The sequence below is a fragment of the Eleutherodactylus coqui genome, chromosome 4, assembly GCF_035609145.1.
Source record: "Eleutherodactylus coqui strain aEleCoq1 chromosome 4, aEleCoq1.hap1, whole genome shotgun sequence".
Taxonomy (NCBI): Eukaryota; Metazoa; Chordata; class Amphibia; order Anura; family Eleutherodactylidae; genus Eleutherodactylus; species Eleutherodactylus coqui.
The window spans coordinates 84,317,695-84,333,332 of NC_089840.1; the positions used below are offsets into that span (position 1 = coordinate 84,317,695).

At 41.8% G+C, this 15,638-nt stretch overlaps 1 protein-coding gene across 1 annotated transcript in view; it reads left to right on the top strand.

Annotated features, from left to right (window-relative positions):
• PHEX (phosphate regulating endopeptidase X-linked) overlaps positions 1–15,638 on the top strand; it is a 200,453-nt gene that overhangs the window by 150,357 nt on the left and 34,458 nt on the right. Inside the window, exon 13 of the mRNA XM_066599795.1 lies at positions 12,882–12,959. Coding sequence (XP_066455892.1) covers positions 12,882–12,959 — 78 coding nt within the window. The remainder of the gene's footprint in view (positions 1–12,881; positions 12,960–15,638) is intronic.

A 15,638-nucleotide genomic window follows, 5' to 3' on the forward strand; every position in this document is an offset into this window, starting at 1 on the left:
TTCTGTATTGAAATCTGACTCTCTGCATACTACCAGGGTTTATGGGTGGTAATACTTTTTATGATGTTTTTCCGATACACACGTGGCGCCATAGGCGTATCGTGAGGGGGAGCAGGGGTCGCCATTGCGACCCGGCCCTTGATCTGCAGGAGGCCCAGAAGCCCCGCCATATTCAAAATGCACACTTGTGCATTCTATAGAAGGCGGAGCAGGGCGACCGGCATTACACTGGCAGCCGTGTGATTGGTGCGGCTGGGGTGTGTGGCTGCTGGAGGGGAGGGGCGAGGAGGGGAGGCGAGGCAAGGCTGACTTACCCATGCAGAGAACACTGCAGACGTGGCTCCTCTCTGGTTACTTCTCCTCCCCCAGCGTGTCGGCAGCCACCAGTGAGACGTCCAGGGAACAAACAGGCTTCTCTCTGGTTCTGTAAGCTTTCTTTCTTGAAGTAAAGCCCCGATTGGCTCCTCCCACAGGCTGGTCACATGACTGGCCACATGAGTGTGACATCAGAGGTCCTGGACAGACAGCACCTGGCACCTGGCTCAGGTAGTTAACCATATGCTGCCGGCTCCTGGGAGGAGGACCCCTCTGTCTGCTGGGAGTCCCCCAAACTAGTGGAGTTACTGAGGTGAGCAGATTTACATGCAGTTCACCCAACAACCCTCCATCTGTAACCTCACTGACCAGCAGTGAATGCCTGCAGTTAACTCCTTCATGACCGGCCAGGTTTAAGCACTAATGAGCAACCAGTTTTTAAGTCTTTATTTTTGTGCATTATTAGGGTCAGAACTATTTTTTTTTTTGTTGACATGTTTGTTTTGAGGACTTGTTTTTGTGTGAAAAGTTGTTTATTTAACCCCTACCCGCCCCATGACATAGGGGTACGTCCTGGCAGCGAGGTACTTCCCGCAAAATGACGTACCCTCACGTCATGGGGATAGCACAAGATCATAGCAGATCTCGCGCTATCCCGCAGCGGGAGCCGGCTGTCACTAGTAGCCCGCCTCCCGCTGCAACAGTGGGGGGCATCGGAGTAGCCCCCCTCCCTGCTGTAAACCCCTTCCCTGCCGCGATCTATGTAGATCGCAGCAGGGAAAGGGTTCACAGAGGGAGCGCGCTCCCTCTGTGACTTCAGCCGGCTCTCGCAATGTTATCACAGATCCCGGCTGGTTGTTATGGCAACAGGACGCCGGATACCGGCGTCCTGTATTGCCAGCTCCTAAGATCGCTATAGTAAGCATTTTAGCATTTTGCCTCACAAAGAAATGCAATAAAAGTGATTAAAAAAGCGTATGTACTCCAAAATGGTATCAATAAAAACTACAGCTCGTCTCGCAAAAATTAAGCCCTCAGAGTGCTCCGTCCATGGAGAAATAAAAAAGTTATAGCACATTTAATGCAGTGAGTTTAGAAAAAATAATAATTTCCAAAAAAGGGGTTTTATTGTGGAAAAGTGGAAAAACCTAAAAAAAATATAAGAATTTTGGTATCGTTGTAACCGTACCGACCCGCAGAAAAAAAATGTAGTGTGTCATTTATGCTGCATAATTAACGCTATAGAAAAAACTCAAAAATCTATGGCTGAATTGATGCGTTTTCTCTCCCTGCGATCATAAAAAAAAATGTGATACGGGCGGGCATGGAGGCTCTAGTACTTTGTTGTACCGCCTCTAGCTTGGATACATGAAGTGATATGGGCAGGCATGGAGGCTCTAGTACTTTGTTGTACCGCCTCTAGCTTGGATACATGTAGTGATATGGGGGCATGGAGGCTCTAGTACCCTGTTGTACCACCTCTAGCTTGGATACAAGATGTGATACGGGCGGGCATGGAGGCTCTAGTACCCTGCTGTACCGCCTCTAGCTTGGATACAAGATGTGATACAGGCAGGCATGGAGGCTCTAGTACCCTGTTGTACCACCTCTAGCTTGGATACAAGATGTGATACAGGCAGGCATGGAGGCTCTAGTACCATGTTGGGCCGCCTCTAGCTTGGATACAAGATGTGATACGGATGGGCATGGAGGCTCTAGTACCCTGTTGTACCACCTCTAGCTTGGATACAAGATGTGATACGGATGGGCATGGAGGCTCTAGTACCCTGTTGTACCACCTCTAGCTTGGATACAAGATGTGATACGAGTGGGCATGGAGGCTCTCGTACACTGCTGTACCGCCTGTAGCTTGGATACAAGATGTGATATGGGGGGCAATTGAGGCATACAGGTTCCATATGGTATTATGTGTCTACATTTGCTGTGACTGAGCCTCTAGATCATACAAACTCCTAGGCTGTGGGAGTTGGCATCCCAAATGCGCAGACCGGTGCCAGCGGCCGGGGAGTGACGTTTCTGTATGGGGCTCTGCGAGCCCCACATAGAAATAGAGCATGCCGCGATTTGTTTTCCACGTGTGATTTCGCGCGGACAAACCGCGGCCGTCTGCCTAGGATTGCGTTTTCTAACACAATCCTATGGCAGCTTCCATGGGTGGAAATTCTGCGGGAAATCCGGCCGCGGAATTTCCGCTCATGTGCACGGGGCCTAAGGCCTCATGTCCACGGGGAAAATCGGGCCCGCTACGGATTCTACATGTAGAATCTGCAGCGGGTCCCTCCTGCCCCGCGGACATGAGCGCCGAAAAGGAGAATAAATGAGAATAAACTTACCTCCGATCCGCTCCGTTTCTTCTCTTCGCGGCGGCGTCATCTTCTCTCGTCGCGGCCGGATCTTCATTCTTCGGCTCGGCGGATGTGCACGATGACGTCGGTGACGTGCCCCGCGCATGCGCCGGGCCGAAGCAAAATGATCCGGCCGCGGCTGAGAGAGGATGGCGCGGCGCCGAAGAGAAGAAACGGAGCGGGTAAGTAAAATATGATTTTTCTGTCCCGCGGATCCGGACGGCTTCCATAGGCTTCAATAGAAGCCCGCGGGAGCCGTCCCCGCGGGAGACCCGCATGAAAATGGAGCATGGTCCAGATTTTTTCATGCTCCATTTTTTTAAAAATCACTTTTATTGACGATCCGCGGGTATTTATCTACCCGCGGGTGGTCAATGCATCCCTATGGGGTGCGGATCCGCGCGCGGGAGAAGAGTTAAAATCCGCTGCGGATTTTAATTCTTCTTTTCCCCGTGGACATGAGCCCTAAGGCTGCTCTAAGACGTGCGTTCAGAAAACACAGCTTAAAATCGTGGGTTTTTTACCTCAATTTTGAGCAGCATTTTTGAACGCATGGTAAAGCAGTTTTAATGCGCCCCATTATTGTGATGGGTGGGGAGGTGCGTTAGAAAACGCAAATACAGGACAGATAGCGCTTAAAAATCACTGCTTCCGAGCTCACGTCTGAGTAATCACATTCAAATCAATTGAAGCAGTATACCGCGATAACAAGCGGCATGTGTGTGTGTGAGAGAGTGGCCCAAGGGGCTACAAACAAATTTTCATATAGTGCAGGAAACACGTTAATGGGGCTAATTCATGTATGGAAATTCGTTTTGCAGCTGTATGCAGCATGATTTAGGTATGGGTACGCGGTGAGAAAGGGAAGGGGGGGGGGCCCTGAGCTGAACTTTTGCACCCGGGCCCCTGAGCCTTTAGGTATGCCCCTGCGTGGCGCTGTGAATGGAGTAATGTTAAATGCCCATACAACTTTGGAAATGGAATGCCCAGTATGTGTGGCACTCACTATCACGCCTCATTCCAACATGTTGCTTTGTCATAACCATGCTGGCCAGTGTTCATCCTCACTCACGAGATAACATCTCACAACTTTTACAGGTGTGAGCGTTCCCAAGCCATCACCTGGGGTAGCCTTACTTCATTATCAACTTACATACTTCTATCCCATGACTGCTATCACATGCCTCAGTATAAAATTGGAGGCACAATTAGGCGTTGAATTCCAGATTTTTTCCATGGATCATGTGCGGGACGCCAACGTTTCACCAAAATGACTAATTCTCTCTATAATATACTTTATTGCGACAAAAAACAAGGATAATCAATATTTGCTGAACATTTCTTAGGATGCTGCGTATCAATTTACAAATAAAACAAGATTTTTGGATTTTGTAAATTAAATACGTATATTCTATGTTGTAAACAACAAATGATATTTTAACAGTCTGCTTCTCCCTTACTGTACACAACTGCAGTGCTAAGCAAACAGCAATAAATCAATGTGCCCGGATGATTTATTCGGAATAATAAAAAACGAACAAACTCCAGAAAGGAACATACTTTCAAAGAAAAGCAAGCTGAATTAATCTTCATAATTAACTGGCTAGTAGAATTGCTATTAAAATTTAATTGAATGCTAGTTTTTAGTCAAATGTAATTGTATTAAAATTATGAGTCTGGACTTAAATGTCAATGTACATGGCGCAGACTATCTTAAACAATAAGAGGAAGTTGTTTATTATTCCCTTTTGTTTATTCACTGCAGACATGGAAAGAAACGCATTATTCAGTTATAAGCTGATGCTTCTGTTTGCTTGTACAGAAATTTCAATTTAGTGCCAAATATCTCTACAGAGCTGCCTCAAACAACATTAATGCAAAGCACATTATGCTAAATCTCGGTTTTTCCTTGGCATTCCTTTATTTTATGCACTTAGCATAAGTCATCTCTTGGTTGTTAATGGAGAGGAACCAGTTAAAAGGCCATGAATGGTCAAACTTGATAAGACAAAACCAGTATTCATATTGATAGAGATTTTAAAGTGGAGCGGTCAGCTCTGCTGATATGTCTGTTTTAGGAAATAATTCTATTCCCCATAATATAATGATGCTGGATCAGCCTTTCGTAGAATTCTGCTTTATACTGTTCTTCTGTTATTTCCTACTACAGTCTGTATCATTAAGAGAATGCAGTTAATAGCGGCAGCGTTGAGTGCATCACTCCGCCGTTTGTGGTTGGGGCTTGTCTACCTGTAAGAAAAGTCACTAATGACGATCATGTGACCTGCTTTGTTGACCGGAAGAGAGGGGAGGTGAGAACAGGTGGCCAATTCCAAACCACAAGAGGTGGAATGATACGTTAAGTGTCACCACTAGAGTTGAGCGAACATACTCTGCCGAGCTTGATGCTCATTCGAGTATAAGCATACTTGATGGTGCTCGTCACTCGAACGAGCATCAAGCCGTGTTCGACCCCGTCCCAGTTTTTGGCTCCTCCCCGCTGTGACGTGCCTGTTTTGGCCCCGCCCGCCACGACGCAGCGCGCGTCAATTGCAAATTCTTTTGGCAGGCAGGGGAAGAGAGAGAGAGAGAGAACAAGAAAAAAAAAAGATCGGGACCCGGCGTCCCACATACAAAAATGCTCGAGTCTCCCATTGTAGTCAATGGGGTTCGTTACTCGAGTAGAGCTCTCGAATTTTGCGAAAGCTTGACTCGAATAACATGGACCCGAGCATTTGGGTGCTCGCTCATCTCTAGTCACCACTACTGCCTGTATTGTCTTGTGAGACAGACTATAGAAGTTCATGTCTGTTAATAGGGTGGGTGCTGTTGGTGTTGGCACACATCCCTTTGATGAGGAGAATAGTTACAATCAGTTGTCAATTTATTCATAAGTTCCTAGGAGGAATAACAAGAACTGTACTTTAGAGAGTTTTAAGACAAGCTGCTCCAGAATTGTTATTTTATGGAGAATGCAAACATTTTCTGAAACAGACAAGTCAGGAGAGGTGACCGGTCCCCTTTTAGATCATCAGAAATGACCCAATTTTTGGTCACACTTAAGAACTGAGACAGCAATTATATGGCAAATACTTTGAACTGGAGATAGTTTACAACATTGCAATTAAACCATTCATATATTTTCTTATTAAAATGGATAGATCAGATATACTCAGCATAAAGGAAGCTTATATGGCCACTGTAAGACCCACTGAGAAGCAGAGGTGTCCAGCGCAGGATGGCCACATCACCATTCCCCATAGGTGGTGTGAAATGTATACGGCTTCTATTTTCTACTATCAAATATTTATGATATTCATTATAAATGGTAACTCCTATGAAGTAAGTTAATTATTATGATGTATCTTGTTGTGGTAACCTTTGTGAGGTGTCTTATATAACATATATGATGTCATCATTGCCAAGGGAGTTTTTATGAACTTATGGTAACTATTATAATGTGGCAACTTACACTATATGGCAATCAGTTAATCACCTTGCCATGAGGAGCATTATGATGTCATAGATAGGGTAATGCTTGTTTTATCTGTCAAGACAGCATAGGTTGATCCAATGTGCCTCAAAACTGGTTTGGCTCAGGGCTAGAGGTAGGACAAGTACCTGGAATTCCCTAGTTTTCACCCTTTATTCCCTACCTAATTGGATCTGGTCTTCATTGCGGGGGAACCCAGAACATTTCCCCTAGAAATAGTCTCACTTAAGAGACAGCTGACACAGCCTGGTCAGGTTTACGATAATGCAGTACCGGAGGGTGTAGACAGAGATGTGGTCAAGGTCAGGACAGGTGGAATACTTTTATAACAATGGATCAGGCCAAGGGTCAGAGCAAGTAGGAGGCAGGCTAAACATGGTCAATAAATAAGTTGAGGTCGGGAGAAGAGAGGCTGGAAAAGCTGAGTGGAACAGGCATGGATGAAAACCAGAATACTATAACACTTGCACACTAGGAGAATAATTACTCAGATACCTTCCAGTGGGGAAGGGTGCTTTAAATAAACAGGAGCCTGTCAAAGATTGGCCAGGGACTAGAAGGCTGGGTGCGTACACTGCCCAATTAAGAGGTAGGCTAAACGCATGCACCCTTTTGATGTCAGTAGCCTCCCTAGGACTAAGAAGGATGTGGCATTGGCCGCAGATGATAGGGGAAGATGACTGACCATTGGAAGGAGAAGGTGAGAGAAGTTGTGGTTGTGGCCTTGAATCATGACAACATCAAGGTTGCCTTCATCATTATTATTTTGTCTGCTTGCTAAGATATTTATCCCATAAGTAGACCCTCATTGTAAGTCATTGAATAAAAAATCAACACCAAGTGTGTTTGTCTATTAAAATGCCCCTCTGGTATTGGGACAAAATTTTGTTTCAGGGCTGTATGGGGAGGGGAGTATATCACCTGCAATTGTACTTTTCTGCTGGTTCTTCAATCTGCCACTTCCAGGGGCCATTTACAGCCATCCAGGATGGCTTATGCTATCTTCAGACTACTTATTCCCCATAGTGCATTGGCAGTGTTAGACTACCAATGTGCTATAGCTGCTCTCTGATTGCCTGGGGCTACTCTCATGTTTAGTGTTGGCAAATCAGAGAGCAGTGCACAGTGTGCATTGGGTAGTTAGAAAATTGCAGTGGCTATTCTGGACAATTGAATATGGGAACTGGATTTGGCAGATCATAGGAGCTGGAGAGACGAACAACTGCAGGCAATATACCCCCTTTCCCTCCAGTTTCGGGACAGTATCTTGTCCCAAAACCAGAAGGTCAATTTATTTCTCACATGACGATTACAAAACGTTGCTATCTCCTTGCCTAGGTGAGCACTTTACAGCACAATATCAAGGATGTAATCTATTTCAATGGTTTCATATAATTGATCTTAAGCCCACCCTTGGTTATCCAGCCTCACAGTAAACAGAAATATTCCTCATTCATAGATTTCCCATAACATTTCTACTGGAGAAAGTTCTTTTCTGTGTGAAATAAATATATCCCATTTGTACGATGTAATAAACACGTTTCTGTAAAATATCTTTTCTTTTAAATTGTTAAAATTCTAAAAATTGACAATACCTCTTCATCGTTCAAAATAATCTTCACACTAGCGTCTACATTTTATTGAAATAAACAAGTATGTGATTATGGCAATGCAGCAGTTCTTCCCTCTATTCCCTATGACGTTGCTGGCTGAATTCTGATTTGCTCTACCCAGAGTGCTTCAGTAATTGTTCACAGTGTTGCTGAGCTTCACATTGAGCCGCAATGGGCCACTCCATGCCGTTTTATTTATTACCTGTCACAATGCACCCAGATGTTACTATGCAGCGAAAACTGTAAGAGCTTATCTTAAATACTGGTTCAGACTCGGACATTTACCAATTTACTGAATGGCTGTCTGTGCACTTATAAACTACTTTGCACTAAAATCTACTTCTGTACAGTAAAAAGAAACAGAATAAATGTCTATATAATGTAAAAAAAAAAATCAGAAATCTACAGGGTAATCATTTGGATAGAATGAGATATAGCAGTGCTAAGGTTGTCAATGCAGTATTATTAAGATCATTTCTGGTAAATTCATGCTGAATTTGTCATTTAACAGAAATGATCTTGATAATGCCACATTGTTTTAATGATTTTCTATGGAACTGTAGGTAACCCTCATGAGTTATTGCAATGTCAAATTCACTTTTCACTGTCAAATTCAGCTATAATATCACAACAAACGTAGATATAATTGGAACGGGGAGTTTTTTTTCAATTGCTCCATGTGAATGCATCAGATTCGGAATAAGGCTACATGCACACAGACTGATAAAAAGTTGCGCCCGAAATACTTGGGCACAGTTTTTTATCGGTCTGTATGCACATATCAGACAGCACACAGATATCCTGTCTGTGTGTTGTGCAATGTGCTGGACTCCATACATTGACATGTACTATTTTCCAGCAATTGAAAACGTGTTTCGGGGACGCACCCTTTTGTCAGTTCGGCTGGATTGGACACAACAGGATGCCTGGGGGTGACACAATCCCAAAGGTGTTTTGGGTGTGCCAGAGGTCCTGTATGTGGCAGGGGGACAGGGGAGAAAGAAGTGCTTCAGCGTCCTCCCCTGTCCCCTGCCACATACAGGACTTTGGGCACACCCAAAACACCTTTGGGATTGTGTCACCCCCAGGCATTCTGTTGTGTCCAATCCAGCCGAACTGACGAAGGGGTGCGTCCCCAAAACGCATTTTCAATTGCTGGTTTTTATCTTGTGAAATAATAAAAAAGAAGTGCATTCACTATCACATATTGGATCTTTTATCTTCTAGTAGCATAGAGGGTTGCGCCTCCACACCAGTTTTTTTCCACATTCTTTTCGCTACACTTACGCCCACCCTAGTGGAGCGTCATCTGGTTGGCAGCACGTCCATCATTTGAAATACTCCATCATTGGACACTTTGTACTCCAGAAATATTTCACCTGTTTCTCTGTTACTCACATGTACTATTTTCGTCAGAGAATCGGACAACGATAGGACATGCTGCAATATTTTTTTACTTGGACTATTCATCCAAGTATAAAAAAGCCCATTCAAATTAAAAAGCAGTTCGAAAATTGGAAGGAAAAAGATGCTGAGTGCATGTACACTAAGAAAGATTTCCTTAAAGGGAATCTATCAGCTATTTTTAGCCCAATGAGCTAAGCTTATAGGCTGAAAGTAGCTGACCCGCTGTGTCTGGGATGTAAGCTTTATACTTACCTTCCTCACCTTTTCCCCCGGTAACAGCACTGAGCAGCATGCTAAGTAGTCCTCCAATTCTAAGGGATTTGTCCACTCTGAAGAAATAGAACTGGCAGGAGGTAAAGTTCTGTGGGGTGTTTCAGAGTGCTCTATCAGCACTCTGACGATTATTATAGAGGTGGTCAGGGGGTCTGGCATGGACGGACCCTCCTGACATCAGACTATAAGATGCTAACGCTTTTTAGCGAGATTTTTTTATTGCTAAAAAGTGTATTTTATAGTCCAAAAATACTGTGACTGTTCTATAGTCACTTATACAGTCTACATGTGCGTAGAGACTGGTATCTACCACTATTTGGTCACGGTTCGGTGGTAATATTGCTTTTTGCATAACCACTCTGATAACGATAGGCATTTGCAGTTCTAAACATGCAGTAATTTGGTAATGTATTATCCCACCCACACCAAGCTATGTCATCTAATAGATTACATATAAATAGCTGCCCTAAGGAATTTCATAGCTCCCGATTACTGGTAAATTTTCAGTCATAATGAGGTTCTATCATTGAGCTAATGGAAAGCAAGGGACCCATATATTTTGTCTGTCACTCTTAAAATATATGGTATTTTTTGCATTATATATCATTCCATGCATAGCATTGAGTTGAATGATGTTTCTTACCTTTGCAATACTTTAATGAGTTCTTTTCAGAAAATTTTAATAAAGTGCTATGAGGTTTGTCTACCTTTCAACGAGTCTATAGGGTGGAGCTTGTATACTTCGTTAGCAAATACTTTTACCAATCATGTTCATTAATGCTCAACATATCATATAACTAACAAGTCGACTGTCAGCATGTAGAATATACTGCTAAATTATCTATTGTAAGAGGGCATGAGTGTAAATATTTATAAGCATTGAGAAACAGCAGATGACATTCATTGGTATTGTAATGGGAATAATCAGAGTACAAAATATACTTACTATATTATGTGAAAATTACTTCTCCAATGAGATACAAAACTGAATTTTGAGGACGGGTACAAAAAAGGTAGGTTTACGATTTTTTAAAATTTAAATGTTACTTTATATTTTCTTCTATTTTTGTGCTTTTTTTGGTTTTGTAAGTACACATGATTAGCATATTGTTTGTCTTTATACGCATCTGTTATACATAACTATGCTATATACTATATTTTAAATGTAAACTGTGCTTTAAACTGTAAATTTGTTGACAATTTAGTTATATATTTAAATTTATTCGTTCCCAATGCAGAAAATAAATGGCATCTTGTCAGTGGGGTGCAATACTATGCTGCATTTCCTCGAGAAATATTGAGTAGAATATCCAGTAAGGTGCACACCGGCAACAGTGTTATAGGTTACAGACCATATAACTTGTGATTTAGTGTGAATATAATGTATCTCTTCTCAATCTTATCACATAAAAGTACGTTCAATGAAGCCATAAGCAGCCAAGCAATCATTTGTCAGCACATGTTCAACTGGCCCTTACATTAAATTCTATGCAGCTAAAGTAGAAAAGGGAAATGGATTGCTTACTTCATGGAATACTTTGTTAAATGTAGAGACCCGCTGTAGATCTCGCACACCACCACTGCAGCCCAACTACATCCATGCTAAAGTTCCAGCTAACTGTACTTGAGAAATCTTTTTAATGAGTGTTTATGAGAGTAATGATGAGCGGCAGATTAACAAACCATACAAAAATCTCAAAATGTTAACTGATCTTCTTTACTCATGACATTATGCACCTTTGTAGGTCCAGAAGAAGACAAGCCCATTTTGAACTGACCTAGGGTTTAGCTGTTCACAAATTATCTGCTTGATCTTAATGTAATGTTCTGTATGTGCAAGAATAAGAAAATAAAAGATTATAGTAAAATGAACAGTCGCCTTGTACAGATGTGCCCATCCTTATCTGCCACAAATTTTGCTTAGGTTTGGTATGGTGTTAGCCAGTAAAGAAAAATCTGATTGTTCCCAGCAAGAGAAACCAAGTAATCTTGTAGATATGATACCTTTTAATGGCTAACAAAAATACATGATGTTATTGCAAGCTTTCAAACCTCTCAGGGGTTCTTCCTCAGGCATATTGAAATAAATCTGAAGAGACATGAATATATATACACACATAGTTATGAGAGGTTCAAAAGCTCGCTATAACATCATGTATTTTTGTTAGCCATTAAAAGGTATCATATCTACAAGATTACTTGGTTTCTCCTGCTGGGAACAATCACATTTTTCTCTACTGGCTAACACCGTACCAAACCTTTTTTTTATAATACATTATCATGATATGCTAACAGAACCCTTAACAGCTGGCAACTTAGCTCACCGCCACTGGGTGTCCACGTATAGCTTACGAATCTCCCAACAGAGTATCACAAAGTCTTCATTTTTTTTCAAAGTTGTCTCAGTGCCTCACTTCCTCTGCTATGGTGCAGACGGACATACCCATGTGTACCCATCACATGCCCATTCGCACCTTTAACTTCCTACTGCTCTTCTGAAACCTAGCATAATAAACTATCAGCATCTAGTAGCACATCACACTGTTCACATTACATTTTTTACATAGGTTCAGCTTATAAATCAAACATCAAAAAGTGTTTCAGCCAGCTAAAGAAGAGCTGAATTTTAGGCTACATACAGGTAGAACATTCACCGTCATGATCACCGCTGTGATACGTTAATAGCACAGCACGATAAAGAGCTCTACACTATTTGCATAGCTTAAGTGTTCTACATTTTGAATAGGTGGCGCACATTTTCAATAGGTGGTGCTGTCTCTGTAATACCTTATCATGATGAGAAATGTTATATCAGTATTTTTTCTATATAGCATCATTAGATAAAGTGGCATGTAAAGTCACATTAGGTCCTTACTTCTACTTCTGTTTCTGTACAATGGGGGGCTGTAGTCTGTTGTCATTTAATCACCTGCAACCATAGTAAGATATGTAATTGTGCTAGCAGCCTTTATATACTGATTTGATAATCTCAAGGCTAAATGTACCTAGTTTACATGTTGATTTTGACTTTCCCGCTTAATTGATTTTTGCCTTTAAAGGGTTGTCCTGGACTTTTTAAAATTTTTTCTATTGATCGGCAGGGGTCCGTTGCTCAGGAGCTCTGTTGAGCAGATGATTGACGGTGCTATTGTATTGAAATTAAAGGAAGATACTCCTGCAATTCCAACCCAGGACACTGCACTATGGCCAGTGCAATCTCCTTTCTGTGCTTTCCATAATGACAGTGGTGCCAGGAATCAGCTGATTGTCAGGGATCCCAAGCAATGGACCCCAATCATCTATTGATGATCTGTCGTGAAGACAGGTCATCAATAGAAAAAAGTCCTGGATAACCCCTTTAACTATCGTATATATGTTTCTTATGGTAAAAACATTTTTGCTCTCTTTTTAAAGGCAAAAGCTGTAATGGCGAAAGTTGGATATCCAGGTTTTCTAATGAATGAAACCTACATCAATGAGGACATTAAAACAGTAAGTGAAATGCTGACAACATCAGTTTCTTATTTCTATGTTCTTTTTACAGCAAGTCTAAAAGCTGATTTACACGCAACGATTATCGCTCAAAATTCGTCCAAACGATGATAGCCATTGTGTGTAAATGTGTGCCCATGAAGGTCCTCTCCTCACTGAGTTCAGCTCAGCATAAAATCCGTCATCCCTGATAAGAGGGACAGCATGCTGTGTTCTCCACGGGACCTTAACTTAGCTTGGTTAATGTGATTAAAACGCATCATCAGTTTAATTTTTAGTTTAGCAAATAAATATATTAAAGAGTAAAGAGATATTCCGTATAAGACTAAAATGATATAAATGTATCGCATAGATTGAACGACTCCTGTTTATACTGGGCAAGAAGCCGCTTGCTAGTTGCATCATTTCACTGAGCTGAAATGAAACAACTATCAATTGTGGAGTGATTGTTTTCGCTCAGTGCCCCGTCAGTGGCTGTGTGAAACTTTCAAGTAATTATCGAAGCAATAATTGTAAAAACACACAATAACAAGAATGTGAAACATGAGGCCATGGTCAGACGAGTGGGTTTTTTTTGCGCGCCCATGTGCGCAAAAAGAAGATTGCATCTATTAGAACCATTGGTTTCCTATGAAGTGTTCACATGTCCATCTTCCAGAGGTGCAAAATGCTCGCACCTGCAAAAGATAGGACATGTGTGCCTATAATGCGCGCCAGTAAGGTCCGTGCTGCGTGTAAAGACATTGTGTGATGTCCTTTAATTCCTATGGGCAGTCCCCTCCTCACTGAACACTGTGACAGCACTGTCACAGTGTTCAGTAATGATGGGACTCCCCGCGAGCATGAAAAAATTCCCTGCCTGTTAAAAATATATATATATTTAACTCACCTAGAAGTTCTGTCCGGCTCTTCTCCCCGTTCCCGTCAGTCTTCATCTGTATTCTGGTGGCCGGGGAATGAAAAATCTCCACCTCCAGAAAGCGCTGCCTCTGTTGGACAAGCGTTGTGACCAATCAGAAACAGTGCTCAGCCATTGAATGACAGCTGAGTGCTGCCTCTGATTGGTCTCAGCGCTCAGCCAATCAGAGGAACAACTTTCTGGAGGTGGAGATGTTTCAATCCCTGGACACCAGAATACAGATAAAGATTAACGGGGACGGGGAGAAGAGCCGGACAGTGCTTCTGGGTGAGTTAAATTTTATTTTAGGGATGATTTTTGGAGTAGGGCTTATATTTCAAACTATCACTCAAAAATCATTGCTGCAGGGGTTGCCTCCATACCATTGCTTTCAATTGGGTGGCCGCAGTGCCGGCCCCATTGAAAGCAATGGGATAGCATCGCAGTGCTCTGCTCCAGCTGTGACAGGGGATTCTTTCATGCCCACAGGGAGTCCTATCATGACTGAACACTGTGACAATGCTGCCACAGTGTTCAGTGAGGAGGGGACTTTCGTGGAGCAGCTGCACTTCTACAAGTACAGTTGCTCCAGTGAACGGGCATCTGAAACTTTGTCCGTTGAAGGTCTGCACACACTATTTTGGGCACATGTGAAAAAAAAACGCACAGAGCTTCAGACACGTGCATTTTGCACATTCATGGAGTGCATTTTTTTGTGCACATGTTCTAATCTGCCTAAACAATGGCGTATAGCTCTCTTCTGTCATATCTTTATCATGTTCCTCCGGGGTTGTTCCTAGTACAGTGGTTGAATTCTGTTATACATGAGTGAGGGGGACATAATCTTTTCCTACAATTGACATTTTCAGCGGCGACACATTGTAATGTGTTTTGTGTGCAGTATTTCATGGAATCCTCCTTTTTATTATGCACTGGGGTATGCATTTTACAACACAAAAGCAATTAAGATTTTCATATGGAGAGAAGTGAGATTAATTAAGCATTATAATTGCGAAATATATTGAAAGTCATTACAGTATTTCTCAGACTAGGTAAAATAATATATTATCTCAGTTTTACTTAACAGAAAATTGAAATGGATTATGCTTTAAGTTACTTTAATTGATTGAAGAGAAATGAAAGTCAGAAGAACATTTAATGTTTTTATTTACGAAGCGTTACTATGCCAGAGTTCACCTTCTCATAATATGGCTAAATACAATGTACAATGTTTTAACGTGCCAAGCTGTATATTTATGCTTTATTGGCTTTCAATAAATTTATAGGACTTGTTGTGCAATTATTGAACTTTGGTAGCTGTTCCTGAATTACTATAAGTACTGTACAACATAAGGGCATATAGTTTTGAGGCCACAAGTAATTTGCATTTCAGAAGAAAAATTGTCGCATACTGAATTACAGAGCCATGTACCCAGAAAGCATTATTTCTAGGGATTAAGATCTCTGATTCTTTTATTCCCCCAATAGCACAAGGAAGATCAGCTGAAGTTACATTTACTTTCTGAGAGAAAACAGATAAAAAAATAGAAATTTAAAAGTTCGGCCTTCTCAACAACATTTGTGACTAATTCTCTTTTTACATCCTGTAAACATCTTATAGTATCTTTGACTATTCTTTTGCTTTTGACATACCCCAACATCTTTTTTCATTGTTTTTAGCCTCTTTTGCAAGCCTCAAATCATTATTAGTTTTAGCTTCTCTGACACTTGCCCTGCAGTTTCTGCAGATCGCATTATATTCTTCTTTAGATATTCCCCCC